The sequence below is a fragment of the Eubalaena glacialis genome, chromosome 9, assembly GCF_028564815.1.
Source record: "Eubalaena glacialis isolate mEubGla1 chromosome 9, mEubGla1.1.hap2.+ XY, whole genome shotgun sequence".
NCBI lineage: Eukaryota > Metazoa > Chordata > Mammalia > Artiodactyla > Balaenidae > Eubalaena > Eubalaena glacialis.
The window spans coordinates 59,564,934-59,586,465 of record NC_083724.1 but is presented as its reverse complement, the minus strand read 5'-3'; the positions used below and the strand labels follow the sequence as shown (position 1 = coordinate 59,586,465).

The 21,532-nt window shown below is 37.1% G+C and overlaps 1 protein-coding gene across 8 annotated transcripts in view; it reads left to right on the top strand.

The window, feature by feature from the left end:
- The window catches only part of PTPRD (protein tyrosine phosphatase receptor type D), a 542,415-nt gene that overhangs the window by 412,123 nt on the left and 108,760 nt on the right, over positions 1-21,532 (top strand). For 7 of the 8 annotated variants that reach the window (XM_061200424.1, XM_061200419.1, XM_061200417.1 and 4 more), the window contains 2 exons: positions 9,504-9,616; positions 20,461-20,558. In XM_061200424.1, coding sequence (XP_061056407.1) covers positions 9,504-9,616; positions 20,461-20,558 — 211 coding nt within the window. Of the gene's footprint in view, positions 1-9,503; positions 9,617-19,913; positions 19,956-20,460; positions 20,559-21,532 lie in introns of all 8 variants that reach the window. The other variant, XM_061200422.1, reaches the window with a different exon arrangement.

The window sequence follows — 21,532 nt, the reverse complement described above, 5'->3', positions numbered from 1 at the left end:
AATAACCCGCACTTACCCATGTTTTCTGATCCACTCTTGTCAATCCCATTTCTGCCTCCATTACACATAAGCAAGATTTCTTCCCCTAGGTCACTGCTTAGGCAGTTGGATAGAAGACGTGAGTCATTCTTCTTCCCCGTAATCCTTTCCGACCTAAAAAATATACTATCATAATGTACAAAATTTTAAAAATTAACATCTACTCTCTTAAACATGTAGAATGACTAAATTCTGAATTCTCTCCCTTTATATCAATTTTTCTTCCATTCCAAATTTTATTTTCATGAACCTTTAATCTGTGTTTCCTTTGTAGTGTGTCATGTCAGAATGCTACTGTGAAGTTACTCTCTTCCTTCTACTGCAAGATAGTTTTTCTCTCTTCTTCCCTCACTATAACCTTGACCTTCAAAATTAGATGAGAATGTGTTCATTTTGATTCTTGCTTACATGTTTAACCTGACAAGATATCTTATTTTCATTATCTCTTTTTCCTACCCATATATCTCCCTTCATTGGGTTTACATTAATTATTCCTACCTGCATTCCTTTGTTCTTATGTTCTTGGAATAGCTCTTTTTTCATAAGCTCTTCTTTTGACTCAAAAAAATACTTTTCAAGACAGACACTTCTCCCTTGAAAAACTCTCTCTCTCTTATGAGGCTGTATTCCATTCTATTCCAGGATTGAGGAAAAAAAGGACAAGTTAGTTAAGGAAGTTCATACCATAGCCCATTAAATCGCCTATCCTCTTCTAAAGAAAAAAAAAAAATTATTTTTCCTGATCACTCAATTGTCCACTCCATAAAATAATAGCTGAAAAAGCAAGTGCTTGAAGGCCAAAATATCTTAGTTGATGGTTTCAATCTTCCCATCCCAGTCTGTAGCTTATCAGTGTGTATGGTTGGTAAGGAGCCTGTTGTATTTGATCACTTCTCTCTTATGTAAGAGCTAAAGGGCAGGAAGTGCGAGGTTCCCACATACTCCAGAACAGTACGAGATCCTATGTGAGCCCAAGTCCAAGCAACAGCTATGCTGTTCAGGTACCGCACTTATTACCAGAAGAGAATACAATAAGAAAAAAGTAAAAATAGAGTTCTAATTGTTTTCTGTGAAACATTTATTTAAGTGGTCACATCCTGCTGTGGGAGTCAGATCAGACAACAACTGGTTGCTGACAGTTGCATTTCTAGATCATATCACGTGACATTGTGTGATTACTCAAAATGAGCAAGATGGTTACCTTTTTTTAAGTGGTGTTTGTTTCATTCGAATCTTTCTGGTGTTTGTTTCATTTCGAATCTTATCTATCTTTCGAAAGATAATCTTTCGATAGATCTTTAATCTATCATTAAGTCATGCCACGCAGTAGATATGTGCGTGGCCTTGTGAATTAGTTATGTAAATGTGAAGAAATAAGTTTATAAGCTTGGTAATTAGTGGGTTGGCCAAAAAGTTCGTTCGGGGCTTTCATCTGGAAAACCCCGAACGAACTTTTTGGCCAACCCCCACTAGAAATCCTTTTAAAGTTTTCTTTACCCACACGTGCTTGAAAAAAATAAACTCAGTTATAATCCTGCAAAAAGAGGCATCGTATTTAAAGATTTTTATGACTGTTGAAGTTGCATTTTAGTGTGTGCATATGTAAGCATCGTCTAATGCAATTGTTGGGACATGCACACATCCTCGAATGCTAAGTATATTTAGCTAACCATCTGAAAGCCCATGAAGCATTTCTGAAATAGAAATGCTTGCTTCAGCAGTAAAGAACATTCCTGACTTGAAATTCAAGTAGACCCAACAATGTCCTTCCTGATTATCATGAAACAGTTCAAGAGGAAATCTTCTGTAGGCAATGAATAGTGTCTTTAATAGCTTGGATTCTGAGCAAAGAAAATTATATAACAAACAAACACACTATATCCCTCTTTTTAGGTGCCTTTCAGTTTATCTTTCAGTTTATACATGGGTCATTGGTAATGACTCAGAATTGAATGTATTATTATTATCATCATCATTATTATTTTTAAAGTATTTTACTTCCTGTGTGCAAATAATACTTTGAGTAGGGAATGAGTATAAAATATTGTTGACTCACATATATCCTGTTGGTAATACACACCTGTTTACAAGACTACTTGTGTTAGGAATGGGTCTGTAGCTGTGGATGGTTTGTCCATATAAAGAAATACATTTCACTGAGCTCTCTGAGGAGACTTTGAGACTTAATTATATTAATATGGAATAGCACACTTTCATTTCACATTCTATTCATTTGACTTTGTTTTAAATTTAATCATTTAAAAACTATAATATATTGATAATCAATGACAAAACATGTCACGGAGCCTTTGTAAGGGCCTAAAGGGCCATCAGAATAGTAAAATGTGTTTGGTAGGTCTTTAGTGTTAATTTTCTTGCACTAGGATTATTTTGGAAATTCTGTACTCTATATGTGATACAATGATTTAACAATTTAAACTGCAGAGAGAAGAGGTAGCAAAGTTTAGAAAAATACTAAACTAGGAAGCAGGAAACCTGAGTTCAAGTCCCAGCTCTGTTACTAGCTGGCTATATGGGGTAGAAAGTCATGCTACCACTCCTGGCCTCGGTTTCTTCACTTTTATAAAATAAGTAAGTAAGTATGTAGATTAGATAACTGACCTTCTTTAATCTGAGAACCTAAAAAAACCAAGTAATAGAATTAATACTATTATTATTTCTGCCTCCAGTGCGTGTGTTTGTTTTCTAAATGACTCCATGTTGCCCTTCATCTATCCTCCCCTACAAAGAAAAAAGAATCCATAAAGCAACTGAATGCTCTTTCTTTGATGTTCATCTACCCTGCACATCTGCTACACATGTAAGGCTTTTCAGTCGTTAGTTCTAAAACTGTCCAGGAATTATTCCTAGAGAAAATAGTCTTAAAATAAAATGTTAACCTGAGTGACAACTCTATGAAAAGCATTTCAAGATGGATGAGAATTATTTACCATGTAGTATGGAAGGAAAAAAAAGGATTAGGAGGTTGGAAAGCGCTAAGGCATGGTCTAGACCAAATTCACATTCTTGAATAGTAATAGTCTAATGTGAGTGGACACTGTAGAGAGTAAATAATTTCCATCCCCACCCCAAGATGTTTATACGTGTGAAGACCATGAGGTAGATGTGACTAAAATATAGACTTCAGCTTTTTCACCTTTTCCCAGATCCAACATTGGCTCCCTGTGGGCTCTACCTCTTTAAATCTTCTTTTTGTATCAACCCTACGTATATTTATTTCCAAGGTGTTATCAAAGAAAGAAATGCAGTCCAGACTATTCTGAGATGCTATGAAGAGATAGATAGGCTGCCACGCCCCCCCACTCTGGGCAATGCCTTCCCTCAGCCTGGAAAGCCTTTCCCCTCACTCCACGACCACTCCTCCTGGCCTGGCAAAACCTAACTAACTCACCTTTTAGAAATAAGCTAAGCTAAGATCCACTTACTTACTAAATGAAAGCCTTTCTGAGTGACTGTCCTCCGTGCTGTAGCAGTTCAGGCTGCCTTAGGGTCCCCTGCTCTTAGAGCACGTTCTACTTCTCTAGATTATAGAACCTACCCCATTACTGCCATTGCCCATTTTCTTGGCTTTCTACCCCCACTAAACTGTAGGTCAAGGACTCCGTCTTATTCCTTATTGTATTCCTTGTGCCCGGGAGAGTGCATGGTACAGGGGGCTACCAAATAATCAAATTTACACAAGTCAAATAGTGATATACACTCCTCAGTTCCCTCCTCTTGTTTACTCCATCACTGATTATCACGTTCATCTTGACTGGCAAGAGCTGTAATAAAACCCTCAGCCTGTAATTTAAATACACCACTTCCAAAAGATTTCAAACTTAGATATTTGTACCAGCTATGTACCCATGTGTGCAGTAAGGCTGACATTTCTGTGGCAGAGGGAATGAAGCGCACACTATGCACTGGTTCATCCTAATATTCAACAGCCTTTTCATATACAAAACTGGCAATTCACTAGGTATTTCTCTTCCTATCAATCAGAGGAATAGATTTTCCTACAGCTGATTCACTGATGACCTCGCTGATTGATTAAAAATAAGCAAGTGGAGAACATTTGTAGGAATTTTTAAAAACCTGGTACAACCAGCTAAATTACTTTAAGAATAAAGAGAACCTGCGTGTTTGATATCATTTTCATTATTCACTTTGTATGTGTGTGTTTGTACAGTTTAAATGTGGACTTTGAAAAGAATTGGGCTGGATTACCTGAAAGCCAAGATACTCTAGCAATATGGGTGTATATTATTTCATTCACATTGAGGTGGACCTGGTACCTTTATTTTTTGCACTTGAGAACTCACTAAATACTTTGCAATTTGCCTCAACATGAAGACTGTTTAGATGAATTCTCTTCAGGTGAAGGTTATACTCTATGTAAAGAACATGGTTAAACAATACACATATTATCACAGGTGAAAGTGTCTATGAGAATGAGCTGCAGGTGTTCACAGACAGCAGCACCTCTGTGACTAGGAAAATATCTGTCATGTCAGTGGCTGGTAATAAAATACTTTTCTGGATTAGCACAGCTATATAAATGGGTCATGCTCTGTAGATTTATAATGATGAATATTATATTTTCCAAAACTGAAAATGTATTTAATCTTTTACTAGAAGAAAAAGATTTATGATCACCTTACTTGTCAAAAGGTGTTTGAAGAAATCATTTCTCCCACTTTATTACCTTGTGGTGTATTATGCAATTGTGCAAATTTCTGTGCAGGTCAATGCAATTTGCAGGTATTTTAAATCATTAAAGGAATACTGTATCTCTTAACTGAAGATTCTTTATCTTAATTTCTTATATGGAATGAGGTTATATTCCCATTAAGTACATTAGCAGTTGTCTCATGGCATGTTTTGTAAAAATCAAATTATATCTCTGCCATCAAACACTTCCTGCGATATAATTAACTGTGGCAGTGTTTTGTAGATTGATGAATAAAAGCGAGTCTGACATTAACACACACACACACAAATGTTTTGCTTAGCCATGTACGCTCATGTCCTCCATTTGCTTCATGCTTAGGGGCCTTTAAATATTTTGATATGCTATCATTTTGTAATGTGTTGTATATCCCTGATTCTGAGCACTGTTAAATCTTGGTTGTCATGGTTACTCTTGTTACCATTGGCCAACTAACATTTAGCCTTTCTTTTTCTTTCTTTGCTGCATTAAAATGGAGCAGTAAACCTGACAGGTGAGGAATAGAGAACAAACCCCTTTAATGCTCAGTACAAAAAAAAAAAAAAAAAAAAAGATACGGGTAGACTTTGGAGGTATTGAGGGGGTGTGGGTGGAGGTTGGATATAAAAGATGAAACTGGCAAGGGGAAGATGGACAAAGCCTAGATATATAAAATAATTTTGATATTAAAATGATTTGGGGGGAAATAGTTTGTCTATATATGAAGATAAAATAGAGTATTTAAAGCCAAATTTAGAAGGTAGTAAAACCAGTCTGTAGTCAAGGTTAAATGAGCATTTGTATGTGTTAATGTGAGCCATTTTTGTTTTGTTTGTTTGTTTTTACTGAAAGTTTGATCTCAAGACACTTTGTACAGGAATACTAGCGTTCTCACACCCTGCTAATGCTGATGTCAGTGCCTTAGTGAAAACTTATATTTAATTCCAAATTATTTTCCCTGTCTTCCAGCCTTGAATAATAATAGCAATAATAATAATACCTATACTGCTTGACTATTTATTGATCAGTCCAAGCTAACCTTTTAGCTTTCTAACACATACCTAGATATCTATATATGAATTGCTGATTAAAGTTAAACTAAGAAAAGGATCTCAATGCTCCTCTAAGCTGCCTTCCTCCCGATGCTGTATTACAGATGCTTCTCTATGAGTGGCCCCTGGGCAAGTAGCAGTAGCATCACCTAGGAACTTGGTAGAAACACAAATTCCTGGCTCCCCAATCCCAGAGCTACTGAATCAGAAACTCTGGGAGTTGGTGCAGCAGCCTGCCGTTTAACAAGCCCTCTTAGGTGACTCTGATGCACGCTAAAGTTTGAGAATTACTGCTGTATTATTGTCCCTAAAATCACTTAACGCTGGTCAGCAAGCTGCATTACACTTTCACTGGCAGGAAACGGACTACCTCTGAGAAGGTGTGCTTGCCATTAATCCAGCAGAAAACACATGCAAAATAGTTTTTCTAGCCCAAAGTCAAAACACTTTGAATCTACTTAATACACTCAGAGACCCACCTTCTCATTATAACACTGTCCACATTTCACAATTTCATCACTACCTTCTTGTTCTATTAAAATGAGAGAAAAGGGCCACAATTTAGATATCATCTTTTAACACTCCTTCTCTATTTCGTAAGTGAAGAAATTAAGAAAGTTTGTAGTTGACTTACCCAAGGAGATTCACACCAATAGTCGTGGAGTTGGGGTTCCATTCTTAATGATGTCAGAATCGTTAAGTGTCTGAACTGATTTCTTTGAAATCGCTATGAATATTCAAATAAATATATTTCTTCCAAAAGCCTGTACTCGTATGTCTGAATATCTTTGTTCCAAGTAAATAGATATGATCTGCCACACGATCATCCTTTTGTTTTTGCTCCCCACTTTACCTGTAGATAAGAGCCAGGTGAGAGTAAGTGAAAATAAAACCCCGCTTAGACCACAGAGCAGCATTTTTGTTGTACAGTATTCACAGCCCCCCCAAAACCACATATTTTTACGGTATTAGCAGTTTCTGCCATATCTGAAATGTCATGTGATCTTCTATTTTCTTTTCACCCAGATAACTCCTGCATGTGGTAGATACTTCTCACTGTGAGAAATAAACTTACCCTAGGGCTTTATAATCCTAATAGAAAAAATAAAACAGCGAGGCAAAATTCAGAATCTGTTTCAAGGCACTATTTGTTGCTTTTTTCTATCAGTAGATGAAAATGAGAATAATGAGACCTCTGAAAACTTACCAGAAAAAAAAAAAATGTTACTCCTTACGTTCATGTTGGGCCTGATTTAGATCATTATACGCCATTTAATACTTTGCAACAGTAAATTCAGTTTTTAAAAATGACTACTGTTACTGATGATGACCAAACTCTTCATCTTGCAAACCTTCCTTAGAAATTCTTCGTTACAAAACAAACATTTTAACACATTTCTGTTTAAAAACAATGCGATAAAGAGTGTGGGCAGCCAGAATTACCCATGTTGTGATCATCAAAACTAAATGAAGCACAATAAAATTTAAACAAACAGCTGATTTTCCTAGCTGGCTAGGACTTCTGGAGTCTGATTTCTTGGAGATTATCTTACTTGGACAGATTAGGTGAGGGAGATGTTAGTTATTAAATGTCAGGACACCCCTCCCATTTATTACAATTATGAATTGTAACTTCAGTCCCATGTTCTGGGCTTTCCAAGACTCATCGGGCAACAAGATGGCATTTTCAACTTTCCTGGCGCCAGAGCAACTGAGTAAATGTCTTTAGAGAGTATTCTTTTCTTTCCCTGTGTCTCACATCACTCAGCCTGGCCTCAGTGCAAAGGAAGATAAAGAGGGTGTCCCACAATATCTGCAAGAGTGAGGGTCTCCTTGCCCAGATATTTCTTCATGTGGTTTCCATAATCCTGCAAGAAAGACTGTAGAGCCATTTTGAAAAGGGATAAACATCCAGTTTTCAGTCATTGGATCTGGCACATCAGTAAAGCCATGTGCCAAATTGTGTGAAAAGACCAAAACCTGAAAAGGGTCACTGGGATTACTTGGAGAAGACCAACCATATGTTTGTTACACGTGGGACTGATTGGCCACACTCGGTGGTGTTTCATTAACCCATTTAGATTCTGCATCTTCGATAGTAAAACATCTCTCTGTATTGTGAGGCACATACCCACAGCAAAAGCACGGTGACATTTTCTATTGTGAAAGTGGTCATCATATCCTTCTTTCCCATTGTCTTCCTAGCCCCTTTTTCTCTTCCTTCTCATATCTCTCTGACCAGTTCTCCATCTCTTCTTTTCCTTTCCTTCTCATTTTCCACTCCATGTAACTGGAGCTGCCAGTACCTTTGGCATGCCTCCAACTCACTGCTTTCCTCCGATTCGTAGTAGGGCTTGGCAGTATGCTCTGTCCTAAGGCTATACCTGACACTTTTAGGCGGAAACAGAAAATCCTGAGACAGGTTAATCCAAGGTTCTGAGAGAGCAAGATGTCTAACAGGACTCACCCCCAAAAATTCATTCCACTGAGGATGTTTTGCTGAAGGCATTGCACTTGAGCAAATCAAGTGTGCTTTCCCTTCACCATCAATCTTCCCTTCATCCCCTGGTTGGTTTTATTCTATACAGATGAGCAGAGATGGAAAGAAAGGCTATTTAACAGGAGCCCTCTGGCTAACCGTGGAACGACCTGGGTGGCCCTGAATGAGAGCCCACTGCCACAGCAACACTAACGATCTGTACCACCATCATATCAAAAAGAGAAAGGGAGAGTTCCTAAATACCGCTGCACCCTTTCTCCAAATAAGAATGCCTTTGCTCTGAGCAGGGGTGAGATGCTAGGATTATGCCTCCGGCCTGGAGATTGCTGGAATCTCTATTTGGAATAAAGCACTGTTTGAAAAGCTCTCCATTAGTTAAGTGAGTTTTTAATCTAATTCAACCTTAAAGAAAATAGCTAGCTACTACTCTGTGCTTATTTGTTTGGGGGGGGGGCGGAAAAAGGATAAAGAAATCTTACGAAAAAAACCTCACATTTCTTGCATAGACATTTATTAAAATTGCATTATGACACCTTAAGCAAAGATAGTTAGCTTGACACCATAAACAGCCAACACTGTTTTTTCCTTGGAATTTGAAAAGAGAAAAGGGATGTTGGTTTTGTGTGGTCCTGATTCTCCTACCAGGTATTAGGTTAACTTGAAATCTTAGAAATGCACTTACTGTATTTATCTGGTTATGGGAAAATCCAGGGCAGGTCCACTTGGTAGCCACCAGTCATGTATCCTAAAGGGAAAAGGAGGGGGGCAGATTTAGCTGTTTAGCTTGAGGCCCAGTAGTTTCTATGAGTTTTTTCCCATGGTAACCACAATTTTAGTATTGGTTACTAGGGTTACTCTATCCTATTCCTCACAAATAGAACTAGTGGATAAGGGAGAAAAGCTGAACAAGTTTCCAAACCTATCTCACCAACACCTCCTTAAGCCTAAAGGCAGAATCACTGAATTATTTAAATCCAGAGATAAAGGAGGACTTTGAGGTGATCCACTTAAAAATTTCGGACCTGAAGAAATACTGTAGGCTAGGAGAGAAAAAAGTAACCTGAACAAAGTCACAAAAGTCAAAAAGTTTTAAACCTGAAAATGGGGGGTGGGGGGTTAGAGGGGCATAACTCTGCTTTTTTTTAATCTGTTTCCATTTTTTTGGTTGTCTTACTCTTAAATTTTTATTCTCTCCCTATAGGAAGAGGGCAGAGTCTGATTCTAGAAAGAGCAGCATACCAAACAGTAAGGAGGTCCCTTCACACCATCCAACAGACCCAGTAGAACTGAGGCGCCTTAATTTCCAAACACCAGGTAAGAGGCATGACTCCTCTTGTCCATAACACAGTGTTTACTGAAAGATTTATAGCCCCGTTGATATCGCCTTGAGAGGTGAATAGATCACTTTATTTCAAACAATTCTTTGTCCTCCTCTTTTACTTTACTATTATTGAGACTCACCAAAACATATGTCTTGAAAGGAAATTACATTCTTTGTGTAAATCGGAGGTGGGGTGGAAGAAAGAAAAAAAAAACAATTTCCCTTCAAGTTTTGGAAAAACTGTAGCCTTAAGAATATCTACCATTTTTATGGGCTTAGCATAGTTGATTATTTTCAATGACATCTATCTGGAAAGAATTCAGTTTCTCATCTTATAAAAATGGATGGATGGATGGATGTTACCTCATTCATCCCATTGGGAAAGAATATATTTTTTTTCTCTATTCCCCTATTAATTTGTGTCTGTGTTACTCTGAAAGAAAGGGGAAGGGAGGGAGAAAAACAAAATGAGGAAAAAATTTGTATCTTTTAAAATATTACCGAAACTAAAATCTCACTGACCAATTTAGGTTTCTTACTGGGGAGACACACTAAGTGACTGAGGATAAGAAAAACATGTCTGTTTCTTAAATTAAAGAACATTAAGTGCTTCAACAGAGGAGAAATATTATTCCTGCTGAGGGGCATTTTGTACAGTATTGTTAATTCAAGGCTAGCTCTATTTTGCTTTCTTTCACCTAAATCTTATTTATGCCAAATGAATGGCAAATAATGAAGAGTAGAGAGAGCTAAAAACATAAAACTGAGTGGCACTGTCTTAATAACTGATGATAATGGACAAAATTAAAGAGCTGATCTAAGAAGTCTATTTGATTAAAATTTGATGGTAGTATTGCACCCCAAATTGTTTGAAAGTTTTTTTTTGTGTCAAATGGATATTCTATTCACAGTATGGTACACCACAGATTTTATTAAACTACACATTTGCAGTGAATTGCTTTGAATTGAAAATACACAGTTTATTGTGTTTAGCATATTTTTTATCTTACATGTAGATATGTCATAGTAACTAGAAACTATTCAGTTAAAAGAAATGCCTGGCATTTTTTAATGTGGCTATACAAGTCGTCATAGAAGTGGGTTGTTTTTAAAAATTCTATCTCAAATGAGGTTTGTTCTTTAAAAAGCAAAAGATATACCTTCATCAGCATAAAAAGTAAAAGAAAATTTTCACATGGCCAAAAATCTCCCGTATGGGAATTTATTTAAAAGGCTGAGTATAATGGCGACAGTAGCCCCAAAAGAAGAGAGCCAGTGGGAGTGCTATCCCTCACCACCCCCAGCGCCATCAGAGAATGTTTCCAGGCATAAACACATGAATGGCAATTGTGTAGAAAGGATTATTAGCAGAGTGCTGGTGGCTGCAAGTAGGGAAATATAAATGCCTTTAACCAAGACACCTCCATGTTCAAGAATTCTATAAAGAATCTAATTTCCCCAATGTATGTGGGAATATGAGATCCATTTATAGAGAGAACCTGCTAAATTCCATATAAGTCACTGGAAAGAAGAATGAAGGTTACAATTGAAGTGACATTGCTTATATCACCCATGGCTTTACCAAATTAAAACGGGGACCTAGGTATATAAGAAGGTATCATTTAACTAATATCAGACTTATCACCTCAAATGGATAGTAGAATAAAGTAGGCAAACAGTAAAAAGGACAGAGGTGATTTAGTAGAGGAAGAGCATAGAACAGGAGAAATTGTCCCAAGATCCTAGCACACCTGTTCACTGAGGCAGCGTTATGTTGTACTCAGGTAAGCAGTCTGCTTAAGCCTGATTTGCTGAAATAGTCTACGTGCCTCCCAAGCTCTGTGATGTGGCCTGCTGTCCTGAAAATTTGACCAGTGTACACAGAAAATTGTACCTAGCTGTCAACGTGAAATTCATAGAAACGTTACAGTTTTCTTCAGCCAGTATGGATTCCAGCCAGTGGCTATGAATTTCCTCAATTACTTGCCAACGGGATGAGAGCAAAAGTTGGGACTGTTAACCAAGTAAATGTGTTGTGCTATTTCTTCCTCCCTGATTCACAGATAACCAAGGGCTTTCCTGGATGATGAAATAAAATGATCCTTTTATTCTAAAGCACCTTTCTTAGGCGTTGCACAGGAAACAATTTTAATTTTTACTTATTTTTTTGGATTTTAAACCATTCTCCCTTCACTTTCTGAAATGTGCTTTTATATACATCATACCTTTGGGTATATAATTATCCACAAACATTATAAAATTTGACAGTGTTTCTTAATGGCATGCGTAAGTAGGGAATTAACAATCCAGGATTTTCAATGAAATCAGAAACCTGTGATTTATATAACCAGCCCCTAGCACAGAACTTGTTCATGAAAGCAAATTGATTTCCACTTCTGATGGGTCTGTTGTAGATGACAAAATGTCAAACTAACATTATCACTTGAAATTCAGTAGGTCTTTCAGAAGGTAAAGGAAACATATTGCTTAGTTCACTGATTCTTAGTTCTACTTTCCTTTAAAAATATTCACCTTGTGAATGAAAAATCTATTTATATTTTAAGTTACTTATTCTTGTTGGAGAGTCTAGGTTTAAAGAGTCAGACTTTTTCCCCCCAAATTCTGCTTCATATTTAAAAGATACTGAAACATACATTTAAAATTTCATATAAATACAGTATTCTGACATTAAGTACTTCAAAGAATTCTTTCCTTAATTGCAGTACCACAAACACATCTGTCTCTGGGTCAGGGAAAGGAAAAGGTCAGAATTTTGTCCCTTGCCGCTCAGCTAAGGCACAAAGTGAAGACGGAGAAATCTGTTCTTTTCCCAATAACCATCTTTGTGAGGCTGTGGGGTGTGGAGAGAAACATTGCTTTAGCACACTTCCCAAATTTGGGGTGATAATCAAGTCCCTCTGTTTGTGAAACGCTGTATTCAAGCAACTGAACAGGACGAGGAAGGCTCATGCTTTCCCAATTAAAAGCAGGTACCTATGCTTGTAGGTATTTTCCACGAATATATTTATCTGTCTGTTAAGGTTCAGATGGCAGTATACAGCCAGGTTGTATTTGCAAGAACCTGAACTACCTAATCTCTTAGGAGAGTATGGTTTAGAACATTGCGTCATCAATTACTGGTGTGCGGGGACAGTCAGAACTGGTGTGGAATGTGTCAGTTGAAGTAGCATTGCTGTGTCACCAGTGACTTAGCAATGTCAAATCGAGAGCTAGGTGTAGAAGGGATCATAAGAAGGGATAATTTAGCTAAGGTGAGACTTATCACCTCAAGTGGGTAATGGAATAAAATGGACAAAATGAGTAAATGAGAGAGGAGATGTAGTAGAAGAATTTTCTAGAATTATTAACTGATCAAAAAATTTTTACAAGCCTTTAAGATCTGTGGAGGAAGGGAAGAAAATATTCACTAATAAAAGATGCTTTTAGTGATACTTCTATTAAGCCTTACACATCTTTGTAGACAGTGGGAACTGGGTATGTGTTAGGATGGCTGAGAGATGAGTTACATGTTAAACAAAAGTGAACTCTTTTTGTTGGGAGGAAAGCTTTTCTTTTTTTCTGTTAAAAAAATTTCCAAGTCATTTTATAATCCCCCCATCAACATTTCTTAATTATGTTTATTGAGGAAAATTTTTTAAATAGAAAATAAGCTTGTTAACAATTGTTACACATAGGTTATGGCTATACAGTTGTGCATTATATTATTTACATTTTGTGTGTATTTGAAAAGTTTCATAAGTTGTAAAAGGCAAAAAAAACACTTTTAGAAAAGAAAAATTACTCTTCATCTCACCACTTATTTTTCTTCTTTTGAAATATTTAAAATAAAAAGTAAACGATTTCCTATAACTACTCCAATTTGACCCTCCAGAAATAGCTACCACATAGAGCTCCATGCATATCCTTCCAGAATTTTTAATATGTATATACAGTTCTTTAAATGATAAAATACATAGCAGGTATATAGACAGATGCATATACATGAAATTTCCTGTTTGAACATTTAACTACATAAAAATAGACCTGTTTCCAAGTTACTATATTAGGTTTTACCTCCTTTTTAACAGGTGAGAGTATTGATGCTATTCTGTTCTACAGATGTCACAAAATATATTAGCTCAATCCTCATTAATGGATGCTAAGTTATTTCCTGTATTTTGCTCTTACAAATAATACTGTAATGAGCAGTACTGAGCCCAGATCTTTTCACATCTTGTTGTTATTTCTGAATGATAGACACCTGGAAGTGCGATGGCAGAGTCCTAGGGTAGGCACATTTACCATTTTGATAGAGACTGACAATTACAAATATTTTTGAAGTATTGTAAAAAGCTTTCACGTACCGAGTAGCCCCTCTGGGCAGTGGCCTCTAGAATTGCACAAAATGACTAAGATAAATAAAATACTGTCAAAAGATGGTGATTTATCAGAAAACCAAAGAAATGACTGATATGTGTTCCGATTTCTACTTTTTCCAACAAAGCAAATTTAGAAGTTCAGCATCTTAAAGAAATAAGCTTTTTTTCTAGTATAAAAAAAGGTGTAAAGGAACATATAACTAATCACATCATATGGTACACTAGTCACCACCTTTCTTGGTGCCTGCAAACTTCTCCCCAAGGACCAGCCCACTTTGGTTGGTCCAAAGTTTTTAGAATTTTCTTTTACTGCAAACTTCTTTCTCCTAGTATCTGTACCCCTTCCTCAGAATCCTCCCTTCCCCACCAAAAAAAAAAATTTTTTTTTTTTTCAAGCAAAAACAAAACTCTACTGTTAGGGGCTTCCCCGGTGGCACAGTGGTTAAGAATCCGCCTGCCAGTGCAGGGGACACGGGTTCAAGCCCTGGTCCGGGAAGATCCCACATGCCACAGAGCAACTAAGCCCGTGTGCCACAACTACTGAGCCTGCGCTCTAGAGCCTGCAAGCCACAACTACTGAGCCCACATGCCACAACTACTGAAGCTCGCGTGCCTAGAGCCCATGCTCCACAACAAGAGAAGCCACTGCAATGAGAAGCCCGTGCACCGCAATGAAGAGCAGCCCCCGCTCACTGCAACTAGAGAAAGCCCGCACGCAGCAACAAAGACCCAACACAGCCCAAAATAAATAAATTTATTAAAAAAACCCAAAACTCTACTGTTTGTACTTGCACCTTTTAGGAAAAGAGATTTAAAAATAGATGATCAGATGTTACAACATAAAAGCCTCATTTTCATTTTGTGGATGACCTTAATATGTTTTGCCCTAAAGCATACATGGATGGTAGGAGATTGATGGGCTGTGAAAAACAAAAACAAACTCATAAAAAGTTAACGTATCAGAAATAGCAGTATCAGCAGCAGAAATGTCTGCACAGCAACTGAGTGGTTTTGAAAGCTCTTGAGACATCTCTTCCGATGCATTAGTGGTATTAAATGGATCAGGGCTAACAAGATCCATCTTTATATGTATCTCCTTATAGTCATATTTTGTATTGTAGGAAACTAAGGCATATGATCTAGATTAAGAACACCAGATGTATGCTTTTTATCTTATATTTCAGAAACATTGGTTCATTGAATCTATGGTATATAAATGGTATATTTCTGATATAAAGAAACATAGTTTGTTCAAATTCTTCAGTCTGAGAAATCCCACATAAAAATGATTTTTAATTATGCCATTGCTGTTGAGAGCCTGAGAAGCCTCACCCTCTTGGCTCTGTAGTACTACCTGGAAGATATCTGCTAGAGCTTTGCACCCTTCTAGAAGTTCTCCACAGTCTACACCAGCCCTAAGAATGGCCCTGACATTGAGACAGAGTTCAGTTGCCATTCATCTAACGCTTATTATTATTACTTTTTTAAAAAATAGAGAAATATTTCTCTTTCCTGAGACTCCACTGAAAGTAGAGAAATGAAAGACAGCTTGCTGCACAAAAGGCTCCTTGTTGCACAGAAACGGGGAGGAGTGCATTACTTGTGAAAGTGTTTACTGTTCAGTACCTGGTTATCTTTAATCATTTACCTAACCGACCTGGCCGCTTGAGCCACTGGAAACCTTGACCCCTGCTTGAGGAGATCGTAACTTCCATTCTAGAAATAAAACAGTAAAGATGCCAAAACCACTTACGATTTTGTTATTTACTAGATGGGCTAAAATATACAGGTCACTTAACTTTTCTAGCCTTCAGAGCCCTCTTGTATAAAATGAAAATGCTGGACTAAGTAATCTCTAAGGCACCTCTCAGCTTACAATGCCACGATTTTAAAGTTTTACATCTTATAAGGAAGCCTCCATGCAAGTTACTGTCACAAATATTTACCCTGTTAAAAGTAGCCGTCATGTTTTTTCCTCCAACCTAAGGCAGATTTCAGTGACTACATCTGTCATTTTTCAGGTTGACAGTGTATATTGCAGTATCATAGCTTCAGAATGAAAACTCTGCTCAGATGCAACGTGTGCCTTTAAAATGCATTTATGTCGTGCATTTGTAGCTTTGAACTGATGAGGTCGTGACCCTGGCAAGTCCTCATCAGCTGTGAGCTGTGCTTCACATTCTTGTTAATAATAGCTAAAGCACTAAAGCTTGCTAATGGAGACTTAGAGCAGATTCAAGGCTATCACCAGGAGAAAGCTGATCTCATTCTCATAAACTCTGATTCTTGCACGAAAAAAGTAAAGTTACAGCCCCCTGCCCCCATCAAAAATTCCCAAAGGACTGAGACTCATTACCGGGTAACTTTAAAAATATCAATGTCTGGCTCCCCTACCCAGCTATTCTGAGTTAATTGGTCAGGTGTGCAGCCTGGAAGGAAGGAATTTTTAAACACCTCAAATTGTGCTAATGTGAAAACACTGTTCTAATAAAACGTGGATTCACAGACTGTGAGCAACAGCCACGTTGCCAGACAAAAGATTGAAAAGATACCACAGTGAGGTCAAATTCATAGTTTTCTTAGTGTCTGCTTTTTCATTCAGATTCTAACATGCTTGATTATATCCTGTAAATTTTTTTTTCCACGTTGGACAATGGAGCAGTTTGGGGAGAATTGTATAACACTATTTTGCAACAGACCCTTGGTGATTATTTTCTGATACGACCTAGAGTTTCATGTTAAATAATAAATGCTGGAGAAGATGTGGAGAAAAGGGAATCCTCCCACACTGTTGGTGGGAATGTAAATTGGTGCAGCCACTATGGATAAGAGTATGGAGGTTCCTTAAAAAAAACTAAAAATAGAGTTACCCTATGATCCAGGAATGCCACTCCTGGGCATATATCCAGAGAAAACTCTAATTTGAAAAGACATATGCACCCCATTGTTCACTGCAGCACTATTTACAATAGCCAAGACATGGAAGCAATCTAAATGTCCATCAGAAGTTGAATGCATAAAGAAAATGTTGTATATATATTCAATAGAATACTACTCAGCCATAAAAAAGAATGAAATAATGCCATTTGCAGCAACATGGATGGACCTAGAGATTATCATACTGAGTGAAGTCAGCAGACAGAGAAAGACAACTATCATATCACTTATATGTGGAATCTAAAATACGATACAAATTAACTTCTTTACAAAACAGAAATAGACTCACAGACATAGAAAACAAACTTAAGGTTACCAAAGGGGAAAAAAGATGGGGGGAGGGGTAAATTAGGAGTTTGGGATTAGCAGACACAAACTGCTGTATATAAAATTAGTAAACAACAAGGTTCTACTGTATAGCACAGGGAATTGTATTCACTATCTTGTAATAAACCATAATGGAAAATAATATGAAAAAGAATATGTATATGTATAACTGAATCATTTTGCTATATACCAGAAACTAACAGAACACTGTAAATCAACTACACTTCAATAAAAAATAAAATAAAATAATGAAAAGGAATAAGTAAATAAATAAGAGTTTCATGTTAGAGGAGTTTCACCCCACGTTTATTCTTCAGCATAATTTTTATGTTGACATTTATTCGTTTTGAATACGTGATATAAGATCATAATTTGGTTAGCTAAAGAAAATTGTATTAAACTTAATTCAAAAAGTTGACAATTCAACTGCATATATTTTCTGTTTTGTAGAATGTAAATGCTCCCCACCCCTCAAAGAAAAGATAGTTACTTTTAGAACCTTTACATATGAACTACATCCACAAGACCCTTCTCTGCTCAGACATCCTATCTACTTGAGGAAGAAATGAGTTATAAAGAAGGAAGTGACTCCAGAATTTATCTAGCCCCACATTTTTATTTCACAGATGAAGAAATTGAGGTGCTTGATAACAAGAAGTTTGTCCCTATTCGTAGATGGCAGACCTAGAAGTAGAACTCACATTCAGTATACTAGTCCATGATTTCTTCTCCTGAACCATGAGATTCCCACAAAGCTTTCCTCCCCTTTCTGTGAAACATCCATTCTGCCATTTTCACTTGTCCTAGAACTTGAGTGCAATACTGTCAAGTCTTAAATAATGATTCTTGAACACCAGGATGTCGTTGCATGTGATATATACATACCCTGAATTAGAATGTAATGGATCAGTGCAGGTTTGCTTGGATTTCTCTGTAATTAGCTTCCAAAGTAATACTCCCAGACCATGTGCCAGTGCATGCCAGAAGTAAATATGCTGATCGCGTCTTTGGTTGATTATGATGGTCTTCTACTGCTGTTATACTAATACTTTTCCCATCTCCCACTGGCTTTACTTTTTGCAGCTTTGAGCAGTAATTCAGTCCCCTGCGCCTCCCTGATTGGCTCTGTGTCCTCCCTCTCTAGCCAAACCACCACTCAGTCCATATATGATAATAACTCTCTCCCACGATTCGCTCGAAAAGGTCTAAACATCTTTGTCTCTATTATTTTCTCTGTTAAAGCACTGTAATGGATGTCCACATCATTCCATTTCCAGATAAGCCTAGAGTCTCTTGTGCCTTTGCATTTCCACTCTTGTCATTGGGGGCGCCTCATCTGGATAAGATCACTTTAATTATTAGACCACCGTCACCCACCCTCTCCTTCCACAAAATGTAAATGAGTTCAATTCTACCATCTATAGGGAAAAGTTTCAGAAATGGGTTCCAGCATTTAGGTCCAAATGCATAATTATATCAGCAACAAAGAGTTTCTACTTCCAAGCCGACTCATTTTTATTGGATCTTCCATTAAGATTTTAGCTGACTGAAAGCAGACTTTCACAGCCATGAACACTAAAGTACCACCTATCACAGCACAGTGCTAAAATGATTGGAAGAAGCAAAATAGTTTTCTACCTAACTTACCAAACCATTGATAATTCAGCATTTGAGACAAAGGAACTCACTGGGTGGCTTTCAATAACAGCACGATATCTAAAATACCCATAAAGTAATTACACATTGTGTTGACTTAGCGGTCACCATACCACAGCCTGACACCCTCCAAAGAGTCCCCGGGAGGGCAGAATGTCAACGGGGCTTCCAGTTTGAGCCCCTCCCTCATTCTTTTTCTGTGTCAGAGGCTTCCCTGGGGACATGCTAGTTCACGTTTTTCTAGTCAGCTGGAATTTGCATCTGCGAGACATGAGGCAGCAATGCTCTCTCATGGTGCTCTTGAAAAATTAATCAGAAGAAGTAAAATGTAAATCACATGAAAAGTGAGAAACCATTGGAAAGACACAGGAATCACCAAAATTGGTGGATTATTTTTAACAGAATCTATGAATCTAACATACCTTCAGCTGGCAGACTGAACTAAGATGTATCACCCACTGTCATTGCTTTCTTTCTTTTTCTACCTTCTTTTTCCTCTTCATCCTTTCACCATTTGCTCCCTTTCCTGCATTCATTTCCCATTGGTGGACAAAGATGTTTACACCTGAAGTGGATTGTAGGTTTGCTGGGGGTTAAATAAATGGGGGCTTGGGGCAAAATACCACAAAGCTGTCAGTCTGGCCATCAATAAATGTCCAGGAGAAGGCTGCAACCCAATCTCTACAATCTGCTACGAGTGAAAACATTTTGAAACTCAGTTTGGTGTCTGATTTTGTCATCAGTGATTATTGTCTATGAGCTGTGGTGCATGTCCTTCTTTGTGTCCATGTATGCATGTGAATGTCAGTCACCTACAGGTCTGTGAAATATTAAAGCGATCTTAATCTAGTCACAATGTATAGTGGATCCTGTAAAAACCTGTAGCATTTTTATTAGGCCTTTTAAAAAGTATATCAGACTATCCATTTCATTTTTTCTTTTAACAAATTCATTCTGTTTTATTTTATTTACACCATCATTTCCTTTGCAGGTTCAGATGATTCCGGTTACCCTGGTAACCTTCATTCTTCAAGTTAGTTTTCCTTGATTATGCATAAGTCACTTTATGTTTCCTATCAAGCTATTACGCTTTTCCTTTTAGGGCTTTCTCAGTATCTGTTTTCTTAGTTCACTTTACACCATTTAATTCCACACAGTTTCCATTTCACACAGTGCAGGAGAAGGAGTTTGAAATGACATAACAGTCATTACTCAAAGCAGAAGTTGACATCAAGCCTGACTGTCAGTTTTCTCCACGAGCTCACTGCATTGATTCATAGCACAATAACGCTTTCTTTCACACTAGGAGTGTTAGTTTGGGGATTATGCTTGGTAGCTTTTCATTTGGCTACAAAATTCATCCTTCCAGAGCATGTCCTGCTTTGAGTAACCAAACTATCTGCCTGCTTCCTCACATTAAACATCTTTACTACTCACATATTTTCAGGCCATTTCTAACTATAGTATTCTCTATATTTTGGAATAGTTAGCATCATTTTCATTCGTTTTCAAATGTCTTTATTCTTTCCTTTTAATAGGTATGGCTAGCCATCCTCCAATACCTATCTTGGAACTCGCAGATCACATTGAAAGGTTAAAAGCAAATGACAACTTGAAGTTTTCCCAGGAATATGAGGTAACTGAGTGTGTTTATACTTGACAGTATTTTCAAGAATTGCCCCTCTCTTCTTTTTGACCATATTCTTAAAAACTAACTTCATCAGTTCTTTTTCCTTTAAATATGACTCAGCATCTGATGTAAAAGTTTATAACAAATAGCCAACTTAAAAGTATCTGTATAATTAATGTAGTAGTTGTACTTTGAAAGGTGTTGAATTATTTATATGCGTTTGGTATTACTTAATGAGGTTGATTTATGTTTCCTGATTTCAAGTTCATAGACTATACTGAATGTGTAAGCTTCCCAGTATACCAAAGGGGTGCCAAATACACTGATTTATGGTCAGAAGGCTCACTGAAAAAGAAATTACACGGAATAAGCAGATTTCCCAGTACTCTTTTTCAGTTTTACATGGCCTAAAAACTGTAATTATTAAGTACATACACATGATTTTGCCATTCAGTCTAAAATAATATTAGGGCTAATATTAAGATAGTAATATGTTCGCAGAAAGCTGCCTATTTTTGAAGCAATGGTGAACTTAATGGTATCTTAAATTTTCAGAATGCTTAAAGGTTTTGTGTGAATCCTTGATGAAAATGAATAAAAAATTGTTGTATATGTCTGGGTATTTGGATATTGTGGCATTTATCAAGCAGAAAGTTGTAAAACTGGATCTTTATGGTATTCCTCAGCAACAGGGACCCATAGTGAAACCAGTGCATGGATTATTTATAACTAAATGATCATTTATCTTTTAGATCAAGTTTAACTTAGCGTAAGATGAACATGTCCAACTAAAATCTTCTAATTGTGCCAAATAACAAAACTGTTTGGAACAGTTCAAATTCTACCATAAAGAGTTTCTGATTTACTTAATGGGAGTCTTAAAACACAGTCCTTGTTACATCCTTTGGTTTCTGTTTTATCAACCTGAAATGAGGCTGATGGACTAGATATCTCTCAGTCCCTAGCAGCTCTAACATTTT